At 44.6% G+C, this 14,372-nt stretch overlaps 2 protein-coding genes across 2 annotated transcripts; one reads left to right on the top strand and one right to left on the bottom strand.

The window, feature by feature from the left end:
• The first annotated feature begins 5,199 nt into the window (after nucleotides 1-5,199).
• LOC125506883 (peroxisome biogenesis protein 3-2-like) lies at nucleotides 5,200-8,815 on the top strand. The gene is made up of 6 exons (XM_048671597.1): nucleotides 5,200-5,449; nucleotides 5,820-6,010; nucleotides 6,099-6,226; nucleotides 6,421-6,548; nucleotides 6,920-7,159; nucleotides 8,375-8,815. The coding sequence occupies exons 1-6, from the start codon at nucleotides 5,259-5,261 to the stop codon at nucleotides 8,631-8,633; spliced, it is 1,137 nt and encodes a 378-aa protein (XP_048527554.1). The 5' UTR covers nucleotides 5,200-5,258; the 3' UTR covers nucleotides 8,634-8,815.
• A 335-nt stretch (nucleotides 8,816-9,150) lies between these two features.
• LOC125506882 (WD repeat-containing protein 43-like) lies at nucleotides 9,151-11,344 on the bottom strand. The gene is made up of 5 exons (XM_048671596.1): nucleotides 10,981-11,344; nucleotides 10,140-10,222; nucleotides 9,794-9,905; nucleotides 9,609-9,683; nucleotides 9,151-9,535 (listed from the first exon to the last, which is right to left on the bottom strand). The coding sequence occupies exons 1-5, from the start codon at nucleotides 11,254-11,256 to the stop codon at nucleotides 9,329-9,331; spliced, it is 753 nt and encodes a 250-aa protein (XP_048527553.1). The 5' UTR covers nucleotides 11,257-11,344; the 3' UTR covers nucleotides 9,151-9,328.
• Nucleotides 11,345-14,372: the final 3,028 nt, after the last annotated feature.

The raw sequence follows: 14,372 nt of genomic DNA, 5'->3' as shown, positions 1-14,372 counted from the left end.
GGCCTTGTTCGGTTGATGGAGATTCAATCCCCTAGTGGATTCAATCCACGCAGGGGTTTGGTGACACCCACCCCGTCACCCAATCCTCATTATTTTCTTTCCTTCTAATCCCCGTCACTTTAGATTCATTCGGTTAATCCCCAAAATCCCTAATCCTACAAATTCATAGTGTGAGAGGGGAAGGAAGATGAGGGGATGGTAGGGGCGTTGGATCTTACCGGCGAGATGGTCGTCATACGGAGAGGTGAGGGCCGCCGCCGCCGCCTCGAGGTTACCGCGCCGCCGCCACCGCTGCCATCAAATCGCGGGAGAGACAGGGGTCGAGCGAAGGACTCCATTTTTTGTCTGTACCGTTTCGTTTGTCTGTACCGTCTGTACCGTTTGGTTCCACGGGATGGGAGGAGAGGTTTTTATCCCGGTGAAAACCCAGTGGTTTCGGAGGGAATAGGCCGGGGTTCGACCTCCACTGGGTTTAACCGAACACACCTATATGACTGACCGGGATCCAACCCCCGTGGATCGTGGGGGGTTTTGACGCAAATCCCGGCGGAGCTGGGGATAAACGAACAAGTCCTTAACCATTCAACCACGGGTTGGTTCACCTTTTTTTATCAATTGATATCTAGATGTTGATGCAAAGCAACAAACGAAAATATGTATTTGAATTTGTGTTCGTATTCTTTTAGAGTTACACAAACACAAACTGAACTGTTTGATTTGTATTCGAACCATTTTTACATCCAACGATTTCCCCAGCCGCCCCTTATCCCCCACCGGTGACGTCACCGATCGGAGTCGGACCCCGTCTCCGCCACCACGCGCGGATCTCCTCCCACCCGCCGCCCGGCCGCCCGAACTTCTCTTCCTCTTCCCCGCAGCCGTCGCCGCCCTCCTCCTTGCTCGCCCCAGCCCGCCTGCCACCCCCAACGTGTACCCGCCTGACCGCGAACCCGAGCGCCGCCGTCCCTCCCGCACGGCAAGCGGCAACGGGATACGTATCACAACAGTATCCCAGGTGTATCAAACATTATTTTCTTTATTTTAAATAAAAAATCGAGGATACGTATTAGGGCAGTATCCAGCTGGATACGCACGCTTTTTGAAGTATTCATGCAACATAGCCTGCAGCTAGAGGGGAGGATACTTTAATCTTTTGCGATAAATTCGGTGACAAGAAGTGTATTTATTGATGGCTTTTGTGTATGTTCAGACCCACCTGAAAATTATATGCTAAAATATACCTTTGCATTAGTAGTGGCTTTTGGTGGAAATATTTTGGTTATTTAGAGATTAAGTAATTTTCGAATTGAATCAGTGTGTAGCATCTTTTTTACTGAACTGGTTGGTGAATTGAACATGTGTCTGACTTTTGTCCTCTGCCTGCTCACTTCCCCGTCCCAAACCGGGCTTGTTTTCCTGCCAAACTGAGCATCCATGAGTAAAACAGATCGTGAAGTAGCCGTGGGATGTAAATGGACAACATCCACGAGGGGTAAGATAGCCTCTTCATTCGCCTCAGCAAGTTGGAGAATCTGCGCCGACCGGCTCCACCCACATCTCTGCCGAAATAGGCCCATATCCCCTTACACCCACGCCGGAATCCCTCTCGCCGCCGCCTACCGGACCAGCATCGACTGCAGGTCCGTCCAATCCAGATCCCTCGAGCTCTGCTGCTGACAAACCCTAGCGTGCTCCGGTCATACCGATCCCTTTCTCTACTTCGATTCCGCCCAGTTTGGTGGAGGAGCGCCGCCATGTTCGAGCTAACCCCCGCCCTTGGGAAGGGCTTCTGGGCGCGGCACCGGTGGAAGATCTTGCTCTCGCTAGGCGGCGCTGGCTTCTACAACGCACACCAGAAGCAGCTCATCCCGGCAGTGTAGCGCGCCGCTGACGAGACCATCAAGAATCAGTGAGATACACTGGGTTTGGAAAATCTGTAAGAAGCCCTAACTGCTTTCATAATAAAACTTCGAACTGCAACCGCAACATCCACATAGGAGTGAAAACTTTATAATTATGTTTTACCGTCACAACCATTTTACTGCCACAATAGCGATCTAGATATTTACTCATCTATGTATTTATACTAAACATTTTCACCTCTTCCTAATTATGTAACCATTAATATATCTTTATTTTTAAATTTTTGACATGTTATATAAACTGCCACTTTTTGGTACAAGGAGCATTAATAAACTAAAAATTGCTGATTTATATTTAGGTATAATTCAATATTTATCATTACAAAATAAATTCTAATAATAGACGTTAACATGTACTTCCTCCGTGCCATAACTTAAGAGCATTTTTTAACCCGTCCCATAATATAAGAGAGTTTTTGACACTAGACGGGGGAAGTAGTTTGTTGTACAACTTGTTTAATTAGATTATTTATTTTGGGTGCTTAAAACTATCATTACAGAGTGTATCAAACTATTATTTTCTTTATTCATTGCCTCTTGATGTATTTATTTGGTTGCGTATGCAAGATTTTACAGGGTAACATTAAATATCTATATAAATTAGTAGAATGCTTTTAGAGTATTTTTTGCATGGTAATACGTGTCTCATTCATATCATAAAGATCAAAGTACAAGTCACGTAAGGACCGGCATGACAAAACTGAAAAGATAGCAGAACATCCCTGAGCTGACACCAATGCCTGTCACCTGCTTCCGGCACCACCACAGCAGCCACCAAAGGAAAGAATGACGGATCACCTCCTCACCCGAGCTCGACGCGGCTCCATTGCTGATATGCAGCTTTGCGGACCTCCAAGGTGGCTCACCAAAAGTGAAGCCCTTACCGTTGAACGAATTAGACAGGGGCAACACCCCGGACACACCATCGAACTGTCAACCTAGCACCCCACCACGACCAAGAGCCGAAGGAGAAAACCATACCTGCCATCCACGAACCACAAATCCAGCACACATTTCATCTTCCAGATGTCGTCGATGCAGACCACAATCTGCATCCACTCCTGGACTACCTCCCAAGCTCCGCGTCAACGTTGGAGCAAACACCGTCGCAAAGGCGAAGCCCGAGGACACAGGTCCACCACGAGGATTCCACCGCCGCCAGGCCATCCTTGCTTGAACATACTAGTTTTCAGATTCATCCCCAACCATAAGACCGATGGCCTCGTCAGGGAAGGATCCGAAGAATCTTTATTCAGTGCCGTCATCATCGCCGCCGAAGTCAAGACAATGAACAACTAGAAACCTAGACTACGAGAGAGTAAAAACGATCCACGCATGTGGAGCCGGCGACCCCCTCACCACCGACGACCGAGGTCACCGGCGGAGGGGAGCCGCCAAAGGACGGCGCTGGAAGATTGGCCTCCTAGCGGCGACTAGGGTTCCAGTCGAATGCTTTTAGAGTAGACAGACCTAGAAAATACCTTGATAGACGTATCCACGCAGGCGCACTGCTCAAGGGACACAAAGAAGTTTTGTGTCGGGCTAACAAATGATCCTACCAAGTACATGGGTAGAGAGCTTGATATTTCTGGCTTTCTCCCATGCAACCCCCAAGTCATTGTTGGATGTATGCGAGAAATTTGCTGAGCCAATTCGTTAATTATTACTCTAGCTTTCTCCCATATAAAGATTGTCAAGTCAACTTGTTACTTTGCTTGGATTGTTATGTGCAATATTTATTTCTTGTTGCAATGAGGCCAATCATTTAGCTATGAATATCATTACACCTTTTCTCTACTTGTGCTTACTGCTCTACGGTTTGTCATGGGTATTTCAGATGCAAAAATCAATGTCTTCGAGATATACATTTGAGATTTTGAGTGTGTGTGGAAAAGAGTTCATATATCACTTATAGTAAGTATTTTAAATGGTTTGCTTTTTGAACGAAAGTTTGGCCTTCCAGGATACTTCAGAGATTTTTGACAGAATTTGTAGTCAAATTGTATAATATAGACCTGATTAGTTGATGGTCATACTATCATAGCTAAGTCATATCCTAGAACGCATGATGTAGTCCAAAGTTAGAAGATACCATCTTGGCACACATGTAATTTCAATGTTAAAAAATTGGCACATGGCCAACAATTTTATAATGTCTTTCTGAAAGTTGCCAAAAAGGAAATATTATGTACGGAATCTCCATCTGTGCATCAACATCTAATAATCAAACTGTCACTATCATTAAAAAGACATGCGCGATATTTTCTGATCATGTTTACATGCAAAGGCAGATGAGGGAAGAAAATTATAAACCTTTCTCGGAGTATTTTAAGACAATTGTTTGTAAGTATAGGACGAAAATGAAAAAATATGGTCCGTATCACCTCTCTTACAATTACACTTTCAATGTTTTTTCATGCCTTGTCAAAATCTTAGGCCTCCATTATAAGATATTTTGTTCTTATCCTTTGTGCATATATGTAAGCTTACGGAAGAACTGCAAAGATAGAGGTGAAGCATAAACATACAAAATCTCTTCTAGAAAGCAAAGCAACGGAACATTCAATATTTTTTTTCAAGCTCACAGGCATATGGTTGTATTGCCTCGCTTTCTTCACATTCATGAGTTACATCTGTATTTAAGCAAACTGTATTGTATTTAAGCAAACTGTATTTTATTCTTATTTTCTCATAAAGTCTAAAGAAACAGTTGTTGTAGAAACTCGTAGCCATGCACGGGCTTTTAACTAATAGATTCAAAAGTTGAGAAAAAGTAACCCTCACTTTTAGAGCAACCAACGAAGCACGACGTGCCGCCACGCACTACCTGTTACTGTCAGTAACTACTACTAACCTTACATACAGATTCTTGAATAAAGTGTATATTTTACGATAACATTCCAATCGCATTTGATTGATTAATATCTAGACGTGATGCAAAGCAACAAACGAAAATACGTTTTCGAATTTGCGTTCGTATTCATTTATAGATATACAAACTGAAACGTTTGATTTGTATTCGAACCATTTTTACATCCAACGATTTCCGCAGCCGCCCCTTATCCCCCACCGGTGACGTCACCGATCGGAGTCGGACCCCGTCTCCGCCACCACGCGCGGATCTCCTCCCACTTGCCGCCCGGCCGCCCGAACTCCTCTTCCTCTTCCCCGCAGCCGTCGCCGCCCTCCTCCTCGCTCACCCCAGCCCGCCTGCCACCCCCAACGCGTGCCCGCCTGACCGCGAACCCGAGCGCCGCCGTCCCTCCCGCGCGGCAAGCGGCTAGGGTTTCGCCCACGTCGCCTCCCACCTCCCGTCCCCGCCCCGCCCAGGCCGCCATGTTCCAGCTAGGCTCCGCCCCCGGGAAGGCCTTCTGGGCGCGGCACCGGTGGAAGATGCTCCTCTCGCTGGGCGTCGCCGGCGCCGGCTACGCGGCCTACCGCTTCTACGACGCGCACCAGAAGCAGCTCGTCCGGGTGGAACAGCGCGCCGAGGAGGAGCGCGCCGCCGACGAGATCATCAAGAATCAGTGAGCCCACAAACCCAAACCACCACCAGATTTGTTTTCTGTCTTGCATTTTCTTGCTTACGTGTGTATGTGGCTATGTTCTAAATTGGCGACCACAGCAGCAGCATGCCGTCTTAGTGGTGGCAAACAACAATTGATTCATAGGTTTCATGTGCATGTATGTATTGATTCATAGGTTTCCTGCGATGTACTGCTTATGGCAATATCGTGTTAGCGCTAGCAAACTACAATTGGCTCATTGAGTTTATTATGTCTTCGTGGTTATATGGGCTAGTAGATCCGTGATGCGCTGCATATTTAGTGAGATGTTGAAATTCATGTAGTAGTATCATAGATTCCTTCATGACCGTTCTGTGCTACTCTCTGTTAGGTTGGAAGCCCATTTTGAGAAGGTGCAGAGGATCTCGGATACAACCACACTGCCGTTTGCTATGCACTACCTACGTTCGCGGGTAATGGAGGAACTGGATATTTCACACCTGACCGAGAGGCTGCTGCAAGGGAAGGGAGAGCTGACGCCAGAGGACAAGTACGAGACCTGGGAGAAGATCAAAATTCTGAGTATGATGATTCTGTGGTTTATCTCATCCTCATTCATGGCCTGTTTATTTTCTTCTTCTCTGTCTCGTCTGTGATGTCAAAACATTAGGCTGGTCCATGTCATTTAACTGTTGTTACTTCTTCTACTTGGACTTATATGTTAGAGTCCAGGTCACCATATTAGGCAGACATCTCTACTTGGACTTTGCTCGTGGTACAGATGGTGCTCAATTGCAGGTAATTTTCGCTCCCTTCTATTCGTGAGTGATTCCCCTACATACATTAAGTTATCGCTGCTTTCTTTGTTTTTTCTCTCGTATTGATCATTTATCATGCGACACTTGTATAATTGAATTATGCTACAAACAATTGTGACTTCCCTTGAGACCATGCTCTGCTACCTGACTTTGAAATATCCCGCTTCTGTGTAGGCGGAATCTGATACTTTTAGCGGGAATGGACATAAGGACTTTCTTGGAACTGCTGACTACCTTGCAACATATGGTATCACTGCATTGATCAGGCAAATGCAACATGCTGCAACAGAAATCTTGAAAGAGTAAATATTTCTTCCCCTATCCGCATGATTATTCTGTCACCAACATGTCAGTAAATTATCATATTCAACAGCATGTTCAGCATCCAATGAGCAGAGACAAATAAAATTTAAAGGGCCCTAGGGAAATTATTGTCGCACTTTTACAAGAAAAAATCCCTTTATGGCAGAGTTCTGATTCATCTAGAGAATACTTATTTTATCATTTAGAGTAGGGACCCTTTAGATTATTGTTGCACCTTTACATGATGAAATTATTTTATTATAGCAGTTATGTTTTGCCAAGTGTATACTTTCTCATTTAGCTTAAATTACATCATACTTTATAACATGTGTGTTTCCCGTACTGATACTACCATGGAAAAAATGTGCAGGAAGCAACTGAAAGACCCTATGAGCATGGACCAAGTATTACAAACGATGTTACAGATATCGGAGCAGTTCATGAGTCTGTGTGAAGGCAACTCATGGATAAATTTCCTTGTACCTGAAAGCGCCAATCGGTATGCACAGTTGATGGCTGTGTCCAGCAGCGGCTTTGATGACTCATCTCTTCTAATGGATGTTGGAAAGCTTGACCAACTAATGACTGAGACACGCATAGTGTTGGCAAGGTAATGCAGAATATGTATTGTAAATTCATAATATATGCAGGGTTTAGTAATACTGTACTTTGCTCCACAATGTGTCTATTGTCTTAGATCTTTCATATGGCTACCCATCATTACATTTTCTTTCAATAATTATCTTTTCAAGAACTGTAATCCATATACCATATGTCGTTTCATACATAAGCAACTAGTGTGTTTGAGTTTTTTAATATTGATGAAATGAAAAAAGGGGAAATGTTAATGCCAGGTGGTGCTGCAGTAAAAAAAATTTGTCAGTAACATACTCATACGTGATGCATCGTTCTTATGAAGAGGTTACTACTGGATCAATAACAGTACTCTATTTTGGGATTTGGGATTAATTTATATCATATTCATATCTGGAGCAGATACAACAAAAAATAGCTGGTTGCCAGCTGTACCATTCCGTATTGCTGGGTGCTAGTATTGTAGCTCTGGGACTGCTATGTTGTTTTGAGCTATTGTTTTTACTGATTTAGCTACTACCCATTTAAATATGTTGTTTGAGAACCAAAGGAAAACAGAGGGAATAATTTGAATTGATAACAGGCAATTCTGAGTCCTAACCGGCAAAAGATAACCTTCATTCAAAATTTGTGCTCCAGTGATAATGCAAAACTGTGTGGTATAAAATTTGGTGCATGCTAGTATCTGGTTTTGTATTGAATGACCTCATTTTTCTTATAGCATAAACTGTTGTTGACATGTTTTGTAGGCCATTACCTCTATTGCAAAACGAGAAAATAAACATGTTTGATTGTTATAGTGGAGTTGTGGCACTTGCTTACTGTAGATGATAGTTAATCCATGGTTATCATTAAGAATCTGAATTGCTAAACGGCGCCATGACCAGCAAGAAACTGACCTTATTCAAAATTTGTGTTCCAGTTTATTAGTAGAAACAGTCTGGTATTAATGTTGGGTTTTTTAGAGTGTCTGGGTATGTATTGAATAATCTCATTTTCTTATAACTTAAACTGTTGTTGACACGATTTGAGTCCGTTAGCTCTATGCAAAACAAGAACAGACATATTTGATTGTTATAGTCGAGTTGTGATATTTGCTTACAGGATAGTAATTTTCCACGTTTGTCGTTGAGAACACATCTATTGTCTAACTCTGTTGGCATCTGCATTTTTCTTTGGAAGAAACTCAATGAGTATCTCACATCATCCTATTGGCACCCTGTGTTTGCAGCGACGATTTCAGAAATATCATGGACATGTCATTGAGGAAGGTAGCTGATTTGGTGATAGAGGACTTGCGTGCACAGGTTGGAGCCGCGCTTCCTCCATCAGGATTGCCCTTGGCGAAGCTCTTGGCTAGAGTGGCTCAACTGAGCTCAATGCTGCTCGAGGAACCAAGCAAGAACAAGCACATCCAGACCATCCGAAGCATGCCCGAGGTGGGACTCTTCTACACATTCCTCTATGCAAACATGCCGCCACAAACGTGAGTTCACGTCGATGTGGACAGGGGCATGTTTCTTCCTAATTTTTGGCCCGAAACCTCCAAAGGATCTAGTGGTTTATGTGTATGAAAACTCGATCGTTCTGGATTCTGGGAAGTGATACCGGTGGAGAATGTTCATTCGTGAAAAATATACGTGTGGAGAGGAGGCTGAGTTTGTGTCCTGTATATTGCTGAAGATGTGCTCTTGTTATGTTTCAGGAAACAGGAGTCTTTTCCCTTTTTACTTGGGTTTTCGTTAAATACTTGTTCTTTTTTTTATCTAGCTAGAATTCAGCAGGCTGTTTCTGCCATCTCGTTTACATATTTTGGTAGCATGCTTGATGGAATTTGTGTACCTCATGAATGTTCAACTCTACAGATTGGTTTATGAATGAATGTTGATGTGGGTATACCTATTCTGTTACCCAATTTGTTTATGGTATCAATTCATCAAATTTTTTGTTTGGTATATGCCATCTAAACTGACTGATGATGAATCTGTTATCACAAAGCAAATATGATTAGCTGGAATGGCAGTCTTGATTCCTGATATGATAACCAACACAAATTTGAGGATTTTTTCCCATGATCAATTTTTTTTGTTTATGACACAACAAAATAGAACTGCAAACGCAGCTGTGTCTCGATCAGTTACAGTACAGTTACTAGAAAACCAGAGTTCAAATGCTGTGATCTCTTTCACTCATCATCAACTTCAGACTCTTCCTTGTCAGTCCCCTTTCTCTCTGTCTCCATGGTGTCGTCGACCTCGGAATCTTCCTCATCAGTCCCCTTGTCCTCGGTTTCCATAGCATCATCAACTTCAGAATCTTCCTCATCAGAATCCACGTCCTCGTAGATAAGCGGAGGGCCTCCCTCTTCTTCATCGGATTCATCATCGCAGATCTGGAACATGCATGCTTGAATTACACACATGCATGCACGAGGTTGCAATACAGGTAGACAGGAGAGAACCTACCTCGCTGAAATGATAATCCAGGCAGGTAGACAGTTTGAGCGACGATGCGAAGGTCGATGTTCTTGCGTCAATCAGCTGAAAATGCGTGCACCAAGTAACATTACAGTCCAGAAATAAGAACTGTTATTAATTGTACTTCATATTAGTACATCTCTACGGCTGTTAATTTGAAACAAAATACTCACCTGATAAAGCGAGTTGAGCAATAGCAGAGAAGAATCCTGAGATACTATGCTGCTCATGTGTCGGCTAAGCAGAGCTTGAAGCCATGGGAGCAAGCAAACCAGTACTGAACCCCTGCCAAGGCGAAAACGAAAAGCAGACCAGTTATGAAACCTCTATGCAAAATATGAGGGTACACAAGCAGAAACAATGTTTGAGACTTTCAGTGGCTCATGTTAACCCAGTCAAACGGTCAACGCAAAAGTTTAACTGAATTTAGAAGCTTTCATGTTCACGGAACACACGCAACATAACGTCCCAGCCATTTTAGTGCTAAATTGAAAGAGGACCTTAGAAGCATTATCATACCTAGATTGCATAAGCGATACCAATGATTTGAGGAGCTTCACAGCGTCTGCTGGCGTCAGGAGTGATACCGACTTCACGATAACCTGCATGTAAGACAACACATTGAGTTAGGAACTATCAGATTTGATGACCTAATTGAATAAAGAACAACTGATATTCAGAGTTTCACAAATTTCAATAGTAGTACATAACAGCTGCTTAATAACGAGCAGGTTGTCACAAGGAGATTAACGGGCTAATCAAACCAAGGCCGTGGCGGTGCTGGAGCGCGGGCAGAGTTGTTGGGGGTAATTTCATTTTGGGGTTGGGACAGTATTAGCGGTTCTGGTCATAACTTTGCCGTCTTAACTTCGTGGAATTCGTTGTAAATGGGTAACATACAATACAACCAAAATAAAACACGCTCAGTTTCCATCGAGCTGAAACTAAACCTGACTGCCTTCCTAAATGTGTGACTAAGCCAAGAGTGATTGGCCATTGGGAGTTGTACAACCATTCCGTCCTAATTTGCGCGATGAACCCGTGTCAGCACTCATGGAACTCATTGCACATGTGCAATAATATACAACCCAACCAACCAAACACACAGCTCGAATTTCAATGAGCAGAAACTCAAACTAGCTGTCTTCCTGAACTTTGGACCAAGCCAGGAGTGATTGGCCATGGGAGGCTGACAAGTTGCACAAACATCCCTTCCTAATTTGCGCGGCGAACTCGAGACTCGGATCCTATGAACAAAACTGTAACCTATGCTTCACTGACGATGATGCCACCAGCTATCAAGATACTATTGCACCATGCCACAGATGAGGAGTCAGAGAGGCCAGAGAAGCTCAGATACCTTGCCGTCTCTGTTGTACAGGCAGCCCAGCAGCGCGGCGCGGTCGTCGGCCTGCAGGGCCTGCCTGAGCAGGACGTGGACGGAGTCCGCGCTGGGGGGCACCACGGGCAGCGACTCCCCGGCGGCGCCACCTGCCGCCTCGGCGAGCGGGCTCATGGCCGCGAGCTTCTCCGCCAAGGTCGGCTCGTCGAGGCTGTACTCCGCCGCGTCCGGAGCGCCATCGGAGGGGGCGACCTCGGCGCGTCTCCGGCGGCGGCGCTGCGGCGTCTGGTCCATCGAGCAGTTTGAAGAGGCGGCGGCGGAGCGAGGAGAGGAGGCGGCGGCGGGGAGGGAAAGAGGGCAGGGTCGCGGATAGCCCGGCTCGGCCCAGCCCATATAACTATTATCACAAATGTTATTGCGCGGACGTTCATGGGAACGTTTTTCCAGCGAACAGACCTGGAGCTGTTGGATTTGGGCGCACAAATCTTAGCGCACGTTCTCTACAACCTCAACTTCGAGCGACCGTTCGCTGTGGGAGATAGCCACGTGAACAGGGGAACATAGAGCCCCCCTCCCCCCCCTCTCACCCAGCCGCGAGCCTCCACTGTTGCACCTTGCTGCTGTTCCTACATCGAGCTCTTCGCGTCCACAGTTGCACCAATGCCACGAGCCTGCTGCAGCTTCCTCAAGCCCTCCGCCTCCATATCCGAAAAAACCCGCCAAGGGTTATGCCGTGGAGAAGGATGTGAAGGGTTTCGAGATCTTCTAGTGGACCACTGTGGGGATCTTGATGATCTCCCTACTCGGGTTCTGCTTCTTCAAGGTGGCGGCCTTCTTGAGTCGTCGTCGTGGCAGTGGCGGAGCCAGGAATTTCTTGCTTGGTATTCATTTGTGCAATACAATAGCAATATGGCAACAAATATGTAGGGAAGACCCCTGAATCAGCAATCCTTTGGTATTCCATGGAAGTCCAAGGAAGACCCTGGCTCCGCCACTGCATCGTGGGGCACTAGAGACAGGGCGTAGTTGGAGGTAATCGACGGCCACTGTCTGGCAGTGTTCATGTGGACGAGAGACATACTCGTCTGCTAGTGTCTGGAGACCAGAGGAACAGAGATTTCACATCAGTTAGGTGGATCTATCAGCCAAATTTTGCATCAGGATATGTCAGCCGATTTCGCATCAGATCAGTGGATCAGTGTTGTCAAGCTTGGTGGACGATTTTATTTGTAGTTGCAAGTAGCATAGCGAGTGCTTTGTCCTTGGATAACAAATACTGAATAAATATAGCATGGTGAAGTGTGTGGGGGGGGGCAATGCCCCCCTATCCAGCCCCATAATATCATTCTCACAAATTCGGAATACACAAGTATGAAACTACTACATTCTCATATGTTATTGTCCAATTCGTGCTATACTGATTTTGTGCATCAGTAGCCTCCTCCATCGAGCGACACACCTCACCCATGCTCGACCATCACAGCCTTTTGGGCTCTAACCCGCCCTCTATCGGTACGTCCATGGCGCCTCCTCCATCGAGCGATGGGACACACCTGCAGCCATCCTAGAAGCCTCCTTCTACGTCGACTCTCCACTATACCAGGAGCCTCCCAAGGATTACACCATGGAGAAGATTGTGAAGGGTTTCGAAATCTTCTGGTGGACCACTGTGGGGGTTTTGATGACCTCCCTCCTCAGATTCTACTTTTTCAAGGAGGTAGCCTTCTTGGCTCGCCACCGTGGGGGACTGGAGACAAGGGAGCACTTGGAGGTGATCATTGGTCACACGCCTGACAATGTTCAGGTTGGTGAGGAACAGGCTCGCCTGCTGGTGTTTGGAGAATAAAGTAACAGAGATTTTGCATCAGTTCAGTGGATCAGTGCTAGTGGCTTGGTGGATGATTTTATTTGTAGCTTTTTTGCATGGTAACTATTCTATTTTTAGTTGCAAGTAGCGTAGAGAGTGCTTTGTCCCTGGATACATGTACTCAACCATAAACAAATACTCTCCCTGTTCTATAATGTAGTGCATATAAATTTTCTAAAAAGTCAAACTTTGACTAAGTTTATAGAGGAAAATATTTATATATACAATACCAAATATATATATATATATATTACAAAAATATATCTTGTGATGTATCTAATGATATGTATTTGGTGTTCTAGATGTATATGTTTTTGTCTACAAACTTGGTCAAAGTTAATAAAGTTTGACTCTCCCAAAATTCTATACATTGTGGAATGGAAGGAGTACTGAATAAATATAACGTGGTGAAGTGCGGGGGGGGGGGGGAATGCCCCCCTATCCAGCCCCATAATATCATTCTCACAAACTCAGAATACATGATTATGAAACTACTACGTTCTCAGAGGTTATTGCCTAATTCGTGCAATATTGTTTTTGTGCATGAGGAGTCTCCTCCATCGAGCGACGGGACACACCGCTACTGTACTGATGCAGTAGCGCCTCCGCCATCAAGCCATGGGACATACCTGCAGCTGCCCCAGAAGCCTTCTTCCTCGACCTCTCCACTGTACTAGGAGCCTCCTTCTTCCTTAACCTCTCCGCCTCCACAACCGAAGAAAGCCCTCAAGAATTACGTAAAGGAGAAGATTGAGAAGGCTTTGGAGATCTTCGAGTACGTTACTGTGGGGATTTTTGTCATCTCCCTCGTCGGCTTCATTTTCTTCAAGGCGGCGACATTCGTCGCTCACCGCCGTGGGGCAATGCAGATGGCTGCCAGGTCGGAGGTGATTGTCGGGCTGTCGCATCATCTTCAAGTGGACGAGAGCAATGCTTGACTGCGAGTGCTAGTGTCAGCATGGTGGATGACTAATTTGTAGCAGCAAGTACCCTAGTGGGCTTTTTGAATCATTTTCATCTTCGATCTTAATTTTTGTTGAACGATATGGTGTTGAATATATCCTTTGAAGTCACCCGTTTAGCGATGTCTTGGTTTGAACTGCAGAAGATTCTCTTTCAATTTGGACTTAGCAGTAATGCATATTTTATTATTCTTAAGTTGTATGCACAAGAAGAATACACAATTTTGACACTACTACGTTCTCACATGTTATTGTTTAATTCGTGTAGTACTATTTTCATTCTCACATGTTGCGCAAGCGAGGACTTGGGATAAGAAAACATCGATTGTACGTTTGCAATCTGATAATTCGATTATTCTCTTAAAGTCTTACACCTACTATTTATTCATTATACTTCCTTTGTAAATTAATGTAAGACGTTTTAGGCGAAAATACATAGGAGCACCCGCGGCTACCTTCCCTAATATCTCACCATTCAATATGCATATAGATCTGCGCTAATTTTCTTAAATAATACATTTTTTATTAATTTGCATAAATATCATGCCTGATAAATAACTTTCAAAAATAATACACCGTCG

The sequence above is a fragment of the Triticum urartu genome, chromosome 5 (assembly GCF_003073215.2).
Source record: "Triticum urartu cultivar G1812 chromosome 5, Tu2.1, whole genome shotgun sequence".
In the NCBI taxonomy this organism is placed as follows: Eukaryota; Viridiplantae; Streptophyta; class Magnoliopsida; order Poales; family Poaceae; genus Triticum; species Triticum urartu.
The sequence above is the reverse complement of the archived record's forward strand: the minus strand, read 5'-3'. Positions and strand labels throughout refer to the sequence as shown.